This window comes from Hyposmocoma kahamanoa, unplaced genomic scaffold (genome assembly GCF_003589595.1).
Source record: "Hyposmocoma kahamanoa isolate Upper Pololo Valley unplaced genomic scaffold, ASM358959v1 87, whole genome shotgun sequence".
NCBI classification, from domain to species: Eukaryota; Metazoa; Arthropoda; class Insecta; order Lepidoptera; family Cosmopterigidae; genus Hyposmocoma; species Hyposmocoma kahamanoa.
Genome location: NW_020654422.1, coordinates 11,744,368 through 11,764,108, shown reverse-complemented (window position 1 = coordinate 11,764,108; position 19,741 = coordinate 11,744,368). Strand labels below are relative to the sequence as shown.

Sequence of the window (19,741 nt, the reverse complement as noted above, 5' to 3'; positions counted from 1 at the left end):
GAGAGTCGATTTATTTTTATAGGCCTATTCTGTGTACGGACATAACATGAATGGGTTTTATATCTGTGTATTCATTGACTTACAAATTCAATGTGTGTATTTGTAAAAATAAGCTAGTGTTGTAGACTTTTGTCTGTGTGAGACCATAGTGACACAATTCAATTTTGCATTAGAGTGCACCTGTTTGCTTATAGTACTACTCCTCCGCCCCTCAAAAAGTGACAGATAGTTTTGTTCGAGAAATAACGCTAATAGCGCTTCCCGTCCTATATGCTCTAAGCAATGAACAGTCATTTTACTTCATCATAAAAGCGTAAACGATGGTATTATGGAAAGAATGGAAAAAACAACAACCACCTTAGGGATGGGACGAGTTGTATTTTTTTCAACTCTTGTTACTTGAGTTCTTTTAAGAAACTGTCAGAGCATGGATGTCAATCCAAGACGAATCATATGGCAAGGCACTGACTTCTGTTCAAGAAAAGAACAATGAAGATGAACGGATTTTAGATTTCCGAGCATCAACACATATGAGATATAGAAGAGATTAGATGGATTATTTTATGAAAGTAGGAAGGAAGGTAGAAGCGTGTTGCGCAAATGGAGGTAAAGTGTATGGAGAAGATACAGTAAAGAATAGCATTAGTGTGAGTAACGTAAGTCTTGCTTCTATTGAGTGTAAGCTGTATGTGAATACAAAAGATAAAGTTGTTGTGTTCTCTAAAAAATAATATGAGATCTTTGATACGAGTGAGTGTACGATACAGGGTCAACCTTATATGACAGGAGTACTTGTTAGAGGCGTTTATAAACTTAAATGCTTTCCACAGGCCTTCGGAATGATGACAGGAGTAAGCAATGAGTCGGAGCTTTGGCATAAAAGGATGGCACACTTGGGTATTCGTAATCTCACTTTACTTAGAGAAGATATATTCTAAGTTCGTTATTATTCTAAGGAGACAGCCATTTAAAAAAATCACTCCGTATTTATATTGTAATATAATTGCATTTGAATATAGTTGTGTTATTATAATTAATGCCATCTTTAAGCCTACATTAAATAAACAAATAAACAGCCCATTTTTGCGTCTTATTTGCCACTTTTTTCACTACCATATTTTATCGGTTTTTAAATAACGCTTTTTAAATATTACCTACCTTGCTACAACTCTATCCTATTCTAACCTATTTTTTTGTTGACGTTCGCAGCATTGCGAATTGCGAGTTCGTGGAGTTCGTCTCGTACTTGCATGAAAATGAAAGGCATTAGTTCGAGAGGATTTATTTCGCTGACGCTTAACTTTTACTGGTAGTGCAGCCTTGAGTGAACGGACGTGTGCATAGATAGACATTGCAGATTAGATACCGTATTGTTACAAGTATGGCAGAAAATCAAGAAGTGTTAGTTCAAAAAATCAAAGAACAAGGCGATCTTGTGAGAAAACTGAAGGCTGCTAAGGAATCTAATGAAAAGGTGTGTAGTTATAAGTATACATTTCTGATTCTAATGTATTAATGATTTGGATTACAATTTACAATGCTATTGTATTTTGAAGGTTATAAGTCAGTGACTAATTTCGCCTTGATGTAGGTCGAGTGTTGCGATGTCGACACGTTATTATATTACGCAGAAATAACCATGATATGCGTAGTATGTGATTAGTTATACTTTCATAAGGGCGATATTGCCTTCGCACTTAGGAAATTGCATCACGTTCGTTCTAACCAATAAATTATTTTATAGGGAAGGAAAATGGATTTGCCCTACGATGTCGACGAACTTGACAAACGTTTAACACAATACAGCTATATATGCGGCTATATGCCTACCAAATTTGACATAGAGCTTAGTAGTAAATTAGGAAATAATTTTGATATGAATAAATATGTACATATCAAGAGGTGGTGGTACCATATGCGGAGCTTTAGCGAATCTGAAATATCGTTATTCCCTGCGACTCCTCCAAATAATGAAAAATGGTCCGAAGGCTATAAAAATATTGATGAAAAGAGTAATAAAAATATTGATGAACAGGTTTGTGAAAAATTACTTTGCCATTAATGTAGATTTGAGCTTTTCTTTGATTTAGCACTTTTGTTTGGGTCTCTAATGTGTGGCACTAGCTACTTTTTTGGAGCATTCTTGACATTAATTAGAATATTTTCCAGGAGTGTTCTAAAAAGTAACTAATCAGATTAATTCTGAACCTCCACATATGGTTATATCGTCACCACAACTCAAAAAGTATACATATATATTATACAACACAAAATGAGTGTATATGACAAATTTTTTTAGAATAACACCTTCGTTATACAGAAAACAAAACATAGTTTTGATTTACAACAACACCTCTTATTTGTTTCCGGTCCAAAGAAGTGGTGATGAGGAATCATATTGGATGTTAGAAAGCATACTTAGTGAAGCATGTCTTATCAAGCGCTAAGGTTTTTAAGAAATCATGCCAAAATGTTGCAATTACCCAATGTAGTTGTCAATGGTTTCACAAAAACTATTTCAACAACTTCTTGCTACAAGGTATTGGAAAGCTACTTATTGCTGTAAAATTTGCAGTGAAAAATATGTAGTTTAGCAACATTAAGCAATACTTTTTATCTCTATCTAGATATAAGACAGGCTATGGACCACCTCTTGTACACAAGCTGATTATATCAGATTTGAAAATATTAACTTTTCAGAAACTTAGAGTAATTTTACACATGTGCTTAATACAAAAATAAATATGATAAAGAATAATGTATGGTACAGCAATATTATAAAACTAGAACTTTGTTTTTTCTTTTAATTGTATAAACAATTTATTTATTTAAAATATAAATAAAAACAAAGGAGAAAAAGACAAAAAAAATAGGAAAAATAGTAAAAGTATAATTTTCCTTCGCGCAACATCCATATTTTTCAATCCAAACTTCTCTTACCTATTGCACATGTATGTAAATAAAATTGCACTTTCTAGATACAAGAAGAAGTAGCAAAATTGCTTGCTCTAAAAAACCAGATTAGTCCTGAAGATGCAGCCCCACAAAAGTTTACACTTAAAACTCCAAAAGGGACCAAGGATTATAATCCACAACAGATGACAATCAGAAATAATGTTCTGCAAAAGATTACTGAAGTTTTTAAGAAACATGGAGCAGAGTGTATTGATACACCAGTTTTTGAGTTAAAGGTAAAATTAGTTTGCTTTTTCAACCTTTGCCTGCATTGTGCATTTACACTCCATTTCATATCAAGGGGCCATTGTATATTGTTGTATGAGATAGTTCACTTGAGGTTGGCCTCATCATAAACAACACTTTTTCATTTTGGTAATTTTCGAGATGTTGGCACCAAAATTCTATTTTTCTTTGTCAATTGTAAAAATATCAATTAATAAAAATGTCAATTATACTGATTTTTAGAGATGAAATGGATATCCAGTAACTAACCGGTATCCGGCGTATTTTTACCATCCGGCCGGATACCGGATATTAGAACAATATCCAGCCGGATACCGGCTGTTTAAAACAGAAAAATTCATAATCAGCATGCCAAATAAATTTATTTAGTGATTAAAGATGATAGTAATGGGATAAACAGCAGCTACAGGATCGATGACAATATGTTTATTACTTGCAACTGAAAGAACTATGACGTTAGATAAGTACTCAAATTTCAATAAAGGCAAATTATGGTGGATGGAGACTAGTTTTTCTGCATTAAGTGGTAAAAGTTATAAACGAGACCAGCTTCAAAGGACAGTTTTTACTATAAACTCTTGCAAACTGTTAAATGTTAAGTACTACTTTTTATTGCCAGACGACCAAATGTAAGGATCGCGATCAGGATCGATTTGAATTGTCTTCATATGCAATATTTACCTACAATAATGAAATGTGTAAGTGGATTAAACATTTTCGCATATCTTGTACCAAGGATTAGAATTAGTTAGATCACAAACAAGTTACTGCAATCAAATTGAAACAAAATAATAATGGGCATATCAAGTGTTAGGCTTATAACAACTAGAAATATGAATACAGCGAAAGAGTGATGATTCCTTCTCCACCGTGAGATATTCGTATTCGGCACAACAAACAAACAGCACTGATATTAAAATATTGCGTTTTTTTTTCACAGTTGACATTTTTCTGTTATGTATTATCAAATAAATTAATCGTTTTAATAAAAACCAAGTGACAACCACAAACCAAGTAACTAGTTCAAGTGCAAATCATTCACTTATTAATCAATCACGACGATGCGCACCGTAAACCGGTCGCGACATGTTTACGGCATTGAGTCAGATATCCGGCGGCCGGATATCCAGCTAACCGGCCTAGGCGCACGCTGGATATCCGGTATCCAGCCAATGCACTATCCGTTTCATCTCTACTGATTTTGCTTAAAAATAAAATTGAAACTAAGTGAGATGTAAAAGAAACCGATTGCAAGGGGTTTTTAGATGTTGTTTTACTGATTCCAGATATGTTAACATTAACTGTTAATAGAGGTGGTCACAGAATGGAAATATTTCTACTGCCTTCATCATGCTCCTTGTCATCCTTCTGAAAATTTTATAGCTAAAATCTTGTTGTATGTTGTATAAATGCTGTTCTTTTTAAAAAATTTTAAAATCTTTTTTCAGGAAGTACTAACTGGAAAATATGGGGAAGATTCCAAGCTAATCTATGACCTCAAAGACCAAGGTGGCGAAATTCTCTCTCTTCGATATGACTTGACAGTACCTTTGGCCCGATATTTGGCAATGAGTAAGATAAACACATTGAAACGCTATCATATTGCCAAGGTTTATAGAAGAGACAATCCAGCAATGACAAGGGGACGATATAGAGAGTTTTATCAGTGTGTAAGTAATTTTTTTTATTTTGTTCATCACTAATTTTTGTAGCAGATTACCCAAACTTTATGCATTTCTATTGAACAATCAGTAGTGCTAGTCACAAGACTATCATCCCATTGTATCCCATCCCAATAAGTATAATTTTACCATAATAATTACACCTTATGGTCTTGTATGTGTCCCTATCTACTGACCCGAAAGATAGGGTTTTCCGGGGAGACTACTGGCCCCCCGGTAAGACTAGGACGGTGGGCGTCCGGGCCACCTGGATACGTCTTCACGGGCGTCTCTGGCAGACCCGGACTCGGGTATAGATTCGCCGGCGTTTGTGGTCAGCTGCAGGGATGAACACGTTCATCTGCCTCAGTAACATGTGGCCGGAGCGTTCGTCCCGCGCGCATCTAGCGCGTCTTAGTAGCGGTCTAGTTAAGGGCCGGAGGCGAAAAGACGCGCGGGACACGTGACTTGCCCTTTAAACCGATAGCTATGTCCGGATATTGTTGCAGGGCATTGCTACCTGGCATCTCCAGCACTAGCCTGGAGAGTTAGTAGAGGATGAGCTAGACATCCTCCGGTCTCTACGGCCGCGTAGGAATTTGGAAACTGTAGAGACGCCGTTCATTCGGCGTCCGGAAGTCAGCGTGCACTACTGCTCCGCCACCAATGTGGAGATTTGGTAGTCGACGCTGCTCAGCGGTGGCATCCGTTAGTTGCGCAGAGCGCGACGGGAAGTGAGCGTGCCTACAGCTCCGGTACCTATCTGGAAAATAGGGACGGTGCTGTACGCGCACCCGGGTGCGGCTCACCTAAGGCACCTTACAGAGAACCGGATGGAGTCCGTCCAAACGGGCTGAACTAGGGTTTGGACCTGACTTAGATGGTCCCTGTGTGGGCTCGCTCGCTCAGGTCATAGTGACCTTCCCGCATAATCAAGAGGTTGATAGGGAGGGACACTATAAACAAAACTACGTAATAAATATTACGTATAATAAAACTTACGTAGAAAGATATGGGACTGGCCTTATATTTTGCTTGATGACCTTGATATTTTATGAATATGTGTTTACCATGTCATAGTGTTTTAAAACAATAATAGCTGACTGGTTATACAGAACATTTTTCATTTGCGTAATGGCACAAACAGGTGTATCATTAAGACAGTAGATTTGATTAATGACTGAGAATTGTATATATTTCTGTGCAAGAAAATCCAAGTTTTTAATTTGATATTGTAAGTAGAACTCACACTTCAGTTTTCATTAGTTACACCATTCCTTGCGCTAGTATTTGTAAAAGTTTATCAACCAAGTTGTCATTAAGAAATAGGAACATGTAGATAATGAAAATTAGTTCCCAAGAGTTATATTATTGTTATTGTAATTTATACTTTCCAGGATTTCGACATCGCAGGCCAATACGACCTAATGGTGCCTGATGCAGAGTGCCTGAAAGTAGTCACGGAGATATTGGACGCTATTGAAATTGGCCCTTATGTGTTAAAAGTGAACCATAGGAGACTTCTAGATGGCATGTTTGAGGCATGCGGCGTATCGGCTGCGAATTTTAGAGCTACATGCTCCACAGTTGATAAGCTGGATAAAGTGAGTAGTTACTACACGACTTCGTTCTTCAACTAGGGTGACGTTTCCTGTGTCACCATAATGTTATCAGACCAAAAAATTTGTACAAGGATAAATAATCATTATGATATAAGTAATTTTGTTGTCTCAATCATCCATCATGACGGTACATTGTCGAAATATATAACAAAGTAATTGTAAAAGGAATGAGGAAATTTAAGCTATGGACGCAATAATGGTGTTTGTGAAAACAACATTTAATTTTTTCTACTATATTACTTCAAATTAAATTATAGTACAATAATTATTATGGATGCTATTTTGCATGTATAAAAATATATTACATTTTTTTACATGTAAATAGTATTGATATGTATAATAATTATAAACTTAGTATAATTTTTTTAAATATACATATAATAGACACACGCTTGGCCACAATCTCACCTGATTTGATTTTCTCGGGCAAACCAAACTTGCTTACTACCAAATTTGGTGTGGTTATTTAAATGGTACTTATCTTGAACCTAACACTTTATTTGTTTTAAATAAAAGACAAATAACAAATTTAGGAGTAAAAAGTAACTTTCGCCTACTAAAGTACGAGCTAAATATTTGCTTGCAAATTATGGACAGGGACTTAACAGTGTAAAAAAATGTCATACACATAAAATCCGTAAATAAAGCAAATATAATGCACCAATTCCTTGAAATCAAAACAAAATATTTAAAAAAAGTTAAATTAAACCATTAGGTGAGAATAAAAGAAATATATTTTTGGTTGGATTAGAACCTAAAACACAAAGTATTCAAAATAAAAATGAAATGATTGTTTGCGTCCTTGATTATTTAGTAAAATTTCAACGTTGAAAACTTCTGCTGCTTAGCTTGCGTTCGTGGGATACTTTGCCAGACCTCTGTTTTGACATAGTTTTGACAAATTAATTTATATTGTATTGTAATCGGCTGTCTATTTCGCCGTCGAGCACGATACTTACGAGATATGTAGTTGGACATAGTTATGCAAACTATAACCAACCCACAAAATGTCACTTTCGAGATAATTAGATTTTTGTGAAAACAGTGTGAAGAAATGTATAGGCAAGTTATTTGAGACTAGAGATGCGCCGAGTACTCGTTTGCTACTCGGTACTCGGTCTACTCGGCCGAATAACTCAGTTCATGAGAAGAGTACTCGGTTAAAATAAAGCATCACAGCTTAGACATAATAAAGTAAAATCCACAATATATTTAAAATATTCAAAAGACATTTATTACTAGAAATTGTAGACAATTGTAACAATTTCTACCAATTTAGTAATTTAAAAAGAAAGTTTCCATTATTAATATTTAAAATTTAACAAAGGCAAGTTATGATGTAGGAATATTTACAAGGATTTCTGCGCGTTCAGGTAATAAGTCTGTTCCTTTTTTCTTCATACACATTACTCGCTTCGGCAATTAACCGCTCGCTATACACAGTGCTTGCAGGTGCACTTAAAAACACTCGTGCTACCTGTGCCAGTTTTGGATATTTTGTTTTATGCTCTGCCCACCATTGGAAAGGATTCTGCTCTCGCGACAATAAACTTTCATTGACATATCGGCCTAATTCTAGAGCAACGGGGGCTTTTAGGATCATCGCGTTCCGGTTGTAATGAACCGAGTAACTCCGCCGAGTACTCGGTTCGCCAAATGTTAAATCGAGTAATATTCGGTACTCGGTTACTCGGTAAAACTTGTACTCGGCGCATCGCTATTTGAGACAAACGATGTACTGTAGCAGTGAGAACGATATTGAGAAACTATTATATTATGTAGCAATAAATAGAAAACATTATGTATCTTTTTATTTAGTTAACGAGAACCATGTTCTAGTTTTCGTAATGAAAACGCCAAAGATCTACAGTACTTCAGTACATGTGACATGGATCCGTTTAGCATATTTAAAAAAAGATATTGTATGAAGTTAAGCAGCAAGGTTTTTTTTAGCTATTAAAAAGTTACTTATTTAGGGTTGGGACCCTGAAGGACTTTTATTTTCTCCGTTTTGGCTTGGTATGTTGCCAGGATCTTTTGTGAGCGGGTAGCAGGTAGCGGAGCGGGTTTCTTGTTTGCATAACATGTCCAGTTCTTATATGCTTTGATATTTTTTGGTTTAATAGCATGTGTGTATTTTAAGTACAACGCCATCTGTTAGCGACAATCAATATTATGTTAAATCAAGCGGAAGGTCCAACTACCACACTCTTACCGCATCGGGGCGTATGGCGCCACCTTATTGGAGAAATTATAGTAGGCGCGTTATCAAGCTCAAGGTCATCGACGATTGTCAGCGTCAAGCGACGATGGGACGCGTTTGTCTAAAAAATGCCTATTCACTCTAGCCTTAAATAGCCACAAATTGTACGCAAAATGTTTTATTTAAATTTTTTTTTATTACTATCGGAGGAAAAAATCAAATGTGAAGTAATAAAACAAACAACTTAAACGTAATATTGCAGTTAACCTGGGAAGAAGTGCGGACAGAAATGATTAACGAGAAAGGCATATCACCAGAAGCGGCAGACCGTATCGGGAAATACGTACGCCTCAACGGTGGTTCTGAACTCGCTGACAAACTGTTGAAAGACGAACAGCTATCAAAAATCAAGGCTGCAATTGAAGGCCTTGAAGGAATCAAGTTGCTCCTCAATTATTGCGAATTGTTTGGCATTGAAGATAAAATACTTTTCGATTTAAGCTTAGCGAGAGGACTGGACTACTATACAGGAGTTATTTATGAGGCTGTTTTAAGTGGTGAGCAAAACCTTATTCTTTTCCTACCTAATATTATAAAAAGTTATAGATTTTATGAGACATTTATGATAAGAAAAGTAACTATTTTTCCGGATTTCAATCGCGTATATTTGTTTTTTCAAACAAACCGACGTTTCGGGCCCTTTACAGGTCGCATGGTCACGGTTGACAGTTTCCGGAAAAATAGTTTCATTTCCTATGTGTAACAATCGCGAAAACCTAAGAACTCGATACATTTACGATATTTTTACAATAACTTTTCTATGTTATTCCTCCTAAAGAATATATTTTATGAAATTAATTACACAACTTTCAATTATACCTCTGAGTATATAGCTACACAATATTTTTTATCTATGATAAAAATCGACAACATTCTGTAAGTATCGGATTTCTAATACTTAATGTGATAGATGATGAACACTTCCTTTCAGAACCTATTAAAATTGGCAACGAATTCCAGACAGTCGGCTCGATAGCTGGCGGTGGTAGATACGATAACCTTGTCGGCATGTTCGACTCTAAGAACAAGCAGGTATGTATTTTTTTAAGACCTAATATGTAACAAGCTGTACAATAGGGCTTTGCGCTTAGACATCATTTAATTTTCTCCTGTATTTCCTTTTTAATAATAATTACTTTATTTCGGATAAAAACAATTATCCATAGTTTGTTAGTACAGAACTTAGGAGTAAGGTTAGTATACTACAATTGAAATATTAAAATAAAAATAAAATAAGATATAATAAGAAATATATAAAATCGTAAAATATAATTAAAATACAATCAAGGAATTAAGATTTGAAAATTACATTAAATACTGCCAAATTAGCACTGTAAAGTCGGAGACTTTTAAGAATAATCAATCAGACGCCTGTCACGAATCTCCGCTTCACAGAACTGCACCAACATAGTTTCCGATGTAAGTTAGCTTTTAAGCGGCTCTCCCTGTCCACGGCGGTATGCGAAACTACTACTTTTTAACCGACTTCAATAAAGGAGGAGGTTCTCAGTTCGACTGTATGTTTTTTTTGTATGTTACGCGATAACTCTTTGTGAACCGATTTAAATTTTTTTTTGTTGGAAAGAGGATACCTCAGTAGTGGTCCCATTTCAATTTGAAGAAAATATTCCAGCTCTAAGGGGATGAATCGGGTAACTGATTTCAATAAAACTTGGCAAATAGATGCAATTCCATGATCTTTTGAGGTCAGTTTTTTTAGTACTCTGTACTGATATGATTAGTATACGTACTCCTAATCTGGCATATCTTTTTTTTACTCAAATATAATTATATGCATAAAACTGAGCACAGGTACAATAATTACAGTTCAAAGTTACTAACCTACAAGTATTGATTGATAATAATTATAACAAAAACAGAATGCGTAACTGGTAATGAATACCGAGTGGCATACTGTAAACAATACAATAGCGTCACCAATTTATTCGCACAGATCTTAGAGGATGGAAAAAAAATAATAGAAAGGAGCTGCCCTAGCTACGGAATGAACGTGCATAGCTAAACAAAAATTGAACGAACAAATGGCGGATTTCTTTAGTGCCCATAATCTATCGATAAGTCATTGTCGACATGCAAACATTTAATTAAAGTAGATAAATATTCCATTTGGGAATATTTTAGGTTATATGGGAATATCCGGAAATGTCACACGAAATTTTGAATTTATTGTTTTGCGTTAAAAAATACTAGAATATTACGAAGAGTGAATTTGCACAGAAAAAATGTAATTTGAGAGTATATAAAAAAAGAGAAAACTTTGAAATATAAATCTGGAGATCTATACATTTCCAACCTCAAGGTTCATATTTTCATAGAGAAATTTTTAAACAGTTTCCAAATAGTGTAAGCTTTTTTGTATTTATGCATTGGTATAGAGTTAATATCAGTTACTGATTTAAATGAATATTTAATACTTCCATTTAATTTTGGAAATAAATGAAAGTAGTAATATTATCAATAATAATATTATTATCATACGTTTCTTTGCTTAAAACATGGTATAACAGGAGATGTAACAAGAGACAGTGTTAGTATAAACATATAGTTAGTATTTCATATTTCGCATATATTATGCAATTATACACATAATACACACATAAATACACATTAACATAAATTAAATAGTATGCAAATGTCTGATTATACAATGTCAATTGACTACTATTGGCTGAGCGCGAGCCCCTTTGATTTGTGCGGAAAAATCGACACTTCTCAGAAGTGAGACAAATAGTCACGAGCGACTGCGAGTTGTGACAAGCCACGTCAAACGAGCTCTATACACGTTAGTGCTCTCCTTAACTCAGTCAGCTAGGCGAGTGACACCGAACGATGGCAAGGCAAATAGACTGTCTATAAGTTGGTATTGGCCTTCACCCGGCAACGTTGTCATTGTATTGCTGGCCTTATAAAATAAGAATTTTTAGTAGTTAGAGTTGTCAGTGGGAAAAAAATCAGAAACGAGTGGATTATTTTGTTTTCAGGAACTGTGAATGCCTAGTAAATGTGTCTTGTTTAATCTAAATTAAATATAAAATTATTTGCCAATAAACCTAGTGATGGAATTGCATTATCATGTAATCTAGTTACATTAAAAGTTATGTTAAAATTTGACTCTTCAAAATGAAGCAAATAAATGAAGATGGTCTTTGATTCAATGTTTATATTCGGCACTCTTATGATTTCCAACCTTTCTTTTTTGATTTGTAGGTAAACTTGAATTCGTAAAAATAATAATAATTAAATAATAACAACCTCGTAATGAATTATTTTAATAACAGAATATCGATAATACGTACGCTTCCTAGAACAACACTATCTCAAAATAATCGTTAACAATAATCATCAAAATGAAACAAACAAGCAATCTGAAGAAACCAAAACAAAATTTGGCAAGATTTATGAATAAACTACTTAAATATATCTAATTACATGAGATATTTGGGCTTTTGTGCGAGTTATAGACAGAAAAATAACACGTGCCTGTACAATGTTACTTCGGTCGATTTTCGCTTTTTTTAACGCCACATCCCGTAATGGTACAGCGACTAATTATTATTAATACTCAATTGTTCTCACTGTCAATATTGTTGTCCATTTTATTACAATACATGCGTTAATTCAATAAAACACTTGGTAAAGCATTTGTTTTGACATTTAATGTAGTTCTCTTTGACAACCGTATCATGTACCTCATGTACTGCGAAATGGACATAGTTGGTATTTAAGATGACGTTACGTATTTTCGATTCCCGTGTTTGACACAGACCAATGTAATACTATTTCTTTTGGATTAAAACGGCACGCAATAGTTAAACAAAGACAAAAACATGTTTATGTTTTCAACGTCGAAATGCATCATATACATATAACGTCTAATTTATATATGTCAACATAACATGTCCTTAAGTTTCCATAGTCTAAGGTACAGATGGATAAATTTGATTTTAAAATAAAATGTTATTGTTGATGTAAATAACGCACACACACACTCAACATAGCCACGCACTAGGGAAACCCTTTGTCGCGGGTGCCATGGACACCCACACAGACAACCACAAATTACACCCAAACTTACGAGAGAAATAAATGTAGGCCATGCAAATATTCCTCCCGGCCCGGAAATCGAACTTGGGACCTCTGCGTGGCAGTCTGGCATGGTCACCGTTCTGCCACTAAGGCAGTTATTAAATACTACTTTATTTATTTTTCGTATTTTATTGAAGTGGAAAGTAAGTAATTACACTTTAAAAGCACTAAAACTTCGTCGCATCCGTCACGGCTGCGTGACGTGTCGGTGTACAAGTATTTGCTTCCAAGGTACTATCCAAGCAATGTCTGCATGTCTGCCGTTTAGAAATGCTGAATTTATTTCCGCCTGACGGGGCGAATTCAAGTAGAATATAAATATAAATAAGAATATAAATAAGAATATAAATTTTTAATTTATTTTTATTTTATTAGTACTAGAGCTTCTTGTGAAAGAGTTCGTCCAAGGAAGTACTGCCATCTTACCTATTTCTGCCGCCAGTCAGTAACGTGAGAATTATTGCGTTCCGGTTTTGAAGGGTAAGGGTGCTGATTAAATTACAGGCAAATGCGACTTGTCAACTTATGTCTCAGGATGACGGGCGCAGTGGGAGTACCCTATAGAACTTTGCGGTTTAAAGCTCCAAGTGGCGCTGGAACTGTACCTCCACATGATCCGTTTGTCCACGTCACTGCGAGATAGGCTTGATGGTATACTTTACGCATTATACAACATAATGAGTATAATAAATCTACCCTCATAATTTCAGGTCCCCTGTGTCGGCGTCAGTGTCGGTGTGGAACGCATATTCTCCGTACTCGAAGCTAAGCTAGAAGCCGGTGAGATGAAAGTCCGCACGAACGAGGTGGAAGTGTACGTTGCGTCTGCGCAGAAGAACTTCCTCGAGGAACGGATGAAGATCTGTACCGAACTGTGGAACGCTGGGATTAAGGTAAGTTGTTCGTTTATATATTTATTATAAGAACATACATAGTGACATTTTAATGCATATATATGTTATAATGAATGAATAAATTATTATGAATGTTTTTTCTCAATTACTGGGAGGTTACTAAAGTAATAGTTGTTCAAAGTGACGGGTACAGTCGTCTAAAGTTTCACTAATAATCACGAAATGACCTTGGCTTAATTTTGAGAGCGACAGAAGATTTTTACAAGTAAACGAATAAAACTAAAATTTAACTTACCAATTGGCAATTTTTTTTTCCTTCAAAGGGCTTAATGTGTGGTCTTATACATTCATTCGTTATACTAAGGCCTTGTCTAAGCCGAAGCCATGCACTAACTGAACTTTCCATTCCAAGCTGCAGCAAAAGCTACCAGCAAGTACTACTACGTGTACCTTAGTTGTTATTAGTAACTGTAGAGTTAGAGCGTAGGCTCTCCCTTGTATAAGAGGCCCAAAACATTTATACATTTTACAGAAAACATGTTCAATGAGTTCAACGGGCCAAGAAACAGACTTTAAAGAGCAGAATTTTTGTTGACGTTGAGCTTATACCTTATTTTTTTAGCATTCGTAAATAAAATTGTTGTGTACACAGTAATCATTCATCCCCTAGTTAGCCACCCTTAGAGGTGGAATATTTTCTTTAAATTTAAATGGGAATTTCCAACAAAAAATAAATTATCAAAATCGCATCACATATCACACAGAGTTATCGCGTAACATACATACGAAAAAATAGTCGAATTGAGAACTTCCTCCTTTTTTGAAGTCGGCTAAAAAGAATTTTTCATTTAACTCCATTTGCAAAAAACATTTGTTTGGTTCTCACCTCTAAATCTTACTTTCCCAATTGAAATAACTTGTGTTTTTTATTAATCGTCATTTTCATTCATTATCATCAACCTATTTACGCGTCCAACTACTGGGCACGGGTCTTTCTCAGGCGAGGGTTTAGTTTAGGTCATAGTCCGTCACGCTGGCCCAATGCGGGTTGGGAACTTTACACGTTTTCTGAGGGTTGAACCTTTTTCGACGTGCAGGTCTCATCACGGTGTTTTCCTTCACCGAAAAAAGCTCATGGTAAATTTTAAATTAAATTTCGCATATAAATTCCGAAAAAGTCAGAGTGTGTAAGTGAGAGTGCGAGTTGGGATTCCATCCCACGGCCTCTGCTTGAGAGGCGATAGGTGAAACCATTAGACTGCCATGGCTGTTAATTTTTATTGATATTTAATTTCATATTTTGTCAATAATGCTTTGGTTTGGTTTACAGACAGAACATTCCTACAAGAAGAACCCAAAAATGCTCACCCAACTCCAGCACTGCGAGGAGAATGGCATTCCTCTTGCGGTCGTGTTAGGCGAATCTGAACTTAAACGGGGTATGGTTAAAGTTAGGAATATCTCAACTAGAAAAGAGGACGAAGTATCGAGGGACAAATTAGTAGATGAATTGCGAACTAGATTAGCCGCCTTGAATGTTAACGTGAATGGTCATGCCGCGTAGTGTAAGTGAGATGATTACGAGTCCCATATACATCAACATAAAGCTATTTATCTCGATCTCGCTCATATGCATATAAATGATTTTAAGTGTGACCGAAACAACCATTGCGGTCGCACATCATAACAGTAAAACTGGACACGACAAAAATTTTTGTTTTTGCAGTCCAAAACTTCTTCCCAATTGAGTTGTTGAATTGTAAGATTTGTTTTAATCGATCAGAATTTCATGGAAACGCTGCTACTGACTGATAATGTACTACTGGAGCAGGAAATAGCACTGGGCCTTTTTTCCAGTATTGTCAGCGTAATAAATAAGTTATGTAAATGTAAACGCGCTAATGACTGGTTGAAGATGAGAGAAATACCAATTTTCTACGACGGAAGTGGAGTCGGGGGTGAAGGGCTTGCTTTTGTTTGAGAGTTGTCTTGATAAAGTATTAGCTTGGACTACATTCTATAGTGGTGAGAAGCACCACATTGTAAGCGCGTGCGGCGCGCCCAAGTACCACTTTCTTTAGTGAGCGAGCGCCCCCTCCCGCCGTCTCCACCCACCTCACCCCGCTCATTCTTTATGTACACAAAATATGCAGAAAAACCTTAAGTAACAATTGTAATGTAAAATATCGTGTCACTTTATTTACACATTATATATGTTAACAAAACGATTGAACACTGTACTGTATTCATCACTTCACTTGTTATCGGGTGCACCCATAGCGTACATTAATATTTAGCAAAATGACGTGGCTCCAAGTTGAACTACCAGTTAGTTTTAGAAGGGTTTTTTGAGATTTTGTTCGATTATATTGATTCGTGATGATGTTTGGAAGTTCCTTTTAAAATGTGTGTACAAAGCTTTTATCACTAGTTTTTGTGTGGTAAGTATAAGTCTACCAGTACCTTACTACACGATGATAAAAAGTATGAATGAATTTCGTATGGCAATCTCAATTTCGTCGCCGTACTTTCTCAAGTTTGAGATATCTTAAAGCACATAGTTACTGAAATGCAAAAAATGGATTGTATATACAAATTTTACAGGTTAATTTCACATCACATTTCCTTCACATTCACACACTGGGTTTTACCTATTCTTAAAGTAATGCATCCAAATTAACACCCTTGATAAGAAATTTAAAATAAATAGAAAGTTTTGCCATCTCCTGAATAATCATTCTTTATAAGATATGAGTTTGAGAAAGTAAGGCATCGATTTGTTACTTCAAATTTAAGCAAATGTTTCATGTTTGTTGTACGAAAATAATTAAGATATTTATGTAAGAAGGTCTGAAAATAAGAAACACTCATGATTTTTTTAATATCGAGTACTTATATTTTTCGAAATAAAACTATTACAATATTTATTTATCGCATGCCACGATTTTTTACTTCCATATATTTTTTTGTGAAATTACTCCACTTATTATTATTTATTTTTTATACTCAGATGGTTTAGAGCGGTGAACCCGGCATGGCAACAGGCACTGGTTCGAGTTCACGGTTCTTACATCAATAATAATAAAGCATTTTTTTCAGATATTTTAGTGGGAAAATTTTAAAATATTTTGAAGAATGAAGCAAAAATATATAATTTATCTCAATATGCAGCGTACTACCTGTAAAGGGTCCGAAACGTTGGTTTGTTTGAAAAAGTAAATATACGCGATTTATTGCTGAAATAGTTTTATTTCCTATTAGGTACTCTCTATTAAAAATTTTCAATTTCCCCCTTTGGTAAGAGATCCTAGTAGACTTATATGGTCACTTTATTTTATGCTTTTTTCGTTTGTTTTTCAGAGTTTTTCATTGAAATATTACTAGTATTGTTAGTGTAAAATTTATCTAAAATAGTAAAGTAAAATGTATAGGTTATGCTTCATTTACATCAATATTTACTTAGTTTGTTAATTTCGAGCTCGACCAAATAAGAACTTTGAAAAGTGATGAAGTTTGCTTAGATTTAAATATTACCATGTAAACTAAAACTGTCGGTAACTAAAAAATGGTGGAATTGAGGAAATAAGTTTGAAAAAAATACTGAATGAATCTTATTGCGAATATCATTACCTTTGTTTTTGCATAGCATTTAATCGTATAAACAAGAATATAAATATTTTGTTCCATTCAGTAATTTTTGTCTTTTCACTTCAAAGTGAAGAATAAGTCGTGTGCCTGATACAAAGCGATACGCCTGTTCACAACAGATGCAGTGCCACTAAGATTTTTAAATCCTAAAGTTCTGAGGGGCAATGCCACTGCGCTTGTCACCCTGAGACATAAGTCCTATGTGCCTGTAACTTCACCAGCACCCTTACCCTTCAAAACTGGAACGCAGTAATGTTTACATTACTGCTTGGCGGCAGGAATAGGTAAGGTGGCAGTACTTCCCTGGACAAACACTTTCACAAGGAGCTCTACTGCAGGTGCTCTTCTCAATTCCACCATTTTGAGTTACGACAGTATTTGGTTTCATACGCAAAATAATGTTTCTTCAAATAGCAACGCATTTATCTATACTATGTGACGCATAACCAATTTCAATAACAGTGTTATATAAGACAGTTGTCATAATTTTGTATTAAAATAATAATGTCCAAACTTTTGAGGTATTATGTGATTTTTCATTATAGGCGTAGTTAAAAAGATTTTTAGTTAAAAAGGTTAAAATGTCTTAATTTATTGAAGGCTACGTTCAAGTTTTCGTTTAAACTATGGGTTAGTTTTACTACTTGTACATATTCGTATCAGTGTTTGCAATAAATTTGTTTTACCTCTTTAATATTGTTATTTTGGTTTTAATTCCCTAAACGTAATTTTAACACACCTTTTCATACTTGTGGTGTCTAGGCTAGTCATTTGACTGTGTATGACCGATGTGGTTGCCATGAAAGTGTAAAGTGTAGGTGAGGGTATTGTCGCCATAGGATACTGTCGTCGAATAGATCAGCAGGAAGAGAATCCCACATTCTAGTTGTCCGCGCTAAGAAAGAAGAAGCGAAACGTTTGTAAGCCTATGTCGACAATATAAGGCACAGATCGCAGCCCTAACTTTTCAAAAACATTTTGACCAACTTCTACTGTCCCGATTTTTCCTTCCGACACAAAGATATTATTATGATTCTTACAAGAATCCGAGTCGATCAGCATTCAAAAAATTTAAAATATGTTTTGTTTTTATGAACAACTCACGCTTGATTTGATTGATTGATTTCCAAATATTGTTTTTATAAAACAAGACCCTATCGTTTGTATGACAGTTTCCCCGTGTCTCCCATGGTTTCGGGTTTTTCCATACTACTGTCTCAGTTTAAAAAAAACATTAAATAAATATATAACCAACAGAGCTACAGATCCAGTTACCGAGCTCGAAATTTTCCTATGTGTTTTTGTAGATCTTTGTACTGAAGAAAGAGCAATGCTACGGTGCAGCATGGACATACGGTGCAGCATGGACGTGGGTTCAAGTCCCACCAGGTCTACGAGGTTTTTCTGTGTTCTATCTTTGTATTCATAATCATAACATACACTTCATTTGTTTTTGATTTTTTCTTTCACTTACCTTTGGAGGCGAGGTTGAAAATTTTTTGTTTGATTTTTTTGGTACTTATTTTGTTTGTTTTATATAATTGAAATGTTTTTGTAACTAAGTTTGAGTAAATTAGAAATAACCTTGTATAAGTATTTTGTTTTGGAACAACCGAGTACGTAAGACCTTGATATAAAGTTCAAACAAACAAATAGAGACAATCATAGGAAACAAACCAGGACAATTGCTACGTTGTCCAGTAAATCAACAATTGCAATGTCATGACCTTTGTTTCAAAGTGATCAGGAAGTGGTCTACTTTGGTACTCCAAATTTAGAACGGTATTTCATGCTTCATACACTCCACTGTTTATTAGTTTTGTAGGGTTTTAGTCCTCTATGAGTCGACGAGACAGAACTTATTGTAATGTTATTAAAGAAAATAAGTATATTTTGAGTTTGAATGTTGAAAATTTCAGGTTTGCCAAGCGTCAACTGCCGAGATAAAAGAAGTCGGCATCTAGTCTTTTCTTTATTAACAAACAAGTGCGTATTTGACCTCCATCTCACCTGATGGAATGACGATGAGGTCGACGATGGAACATGCACACCTAAAGAATAACTTATAACTTACACATTATAGTCACATAGTTCTCCAAACGCGTATGTATGTATGTTTTATTTTAAACTACTAACTCAGTTCACTGGTGTCTAACCAAAACGTTGAAATTTCCTTGATGCAGACAATAGGCTCATAGTCAACGCCCCCGATAGTTTTATTGACCTCGATCAGCTTGTCCTACAGCACGTTCGAGTGCTTCCAAATCAATAATGTCATGTCATGGACTGCCCGCTACGATGTCGCCGGTATCCACTCATTGTTCCCACCACCGCCGCGGTTCCTGTCATTGTACCCTAAATCACCATGAAGTCCAATCGATTTTT

General features: G+C 35.2%; 1 protein-coding gene across 3 annotated transcripts; it reads left to right on the top strand.

Annotated features, from left to right (window-relative positions):
• Positions 1 to 1,352: 1,352 nt before the first annotated feature.
• Positions 1,353 to 17,552, top strand: LOC113235480 (histidine--tRNA ligase, cytoplasmic). 3 transcript variants are annotated; one of them, XM_026471180.1, is made up of 9 exons: positions 1,353 to 1,474; positions 1,745 to 2,035; positions 2,979 to 3,191; positions 4,650 to 4,871; positions 6,260 to 6,466; positions 8,950 to 9,244; positions 9,679 to 9,779; positions 13,565 to 13,747; positions 15,039 to 17,552. In XM_026471180.1, exons 1-9 carry the CDS (start codon positions 1,382 to 1,384, stop codon positions 15,270 to 15,272), a joined length of 1,839 nt encoding a protein of 612 aa, XP_026326965.1. In that variant the 5' UTR covers positions 1,353 to 1,381; the 3' UTR covers positions 15,273 to 17,552. The 3 variants fall into 3 exon arrangements, with proteins under 3 accessions (XP_026326965.1, XP_026326967.1, XP_026326966.1); XM_026471182.1 differs by lacking the exon at positions 1,745 to 2,035; XM_026471181.1 differs by lacking the exons at positions 1,353 to 1,474; positions 1,745 to 2,035 and adding an exon at positions 2,456 to 2,539.
• Positions 17,553 to 19,741: the final 2,189 nt, after the last annotated feature.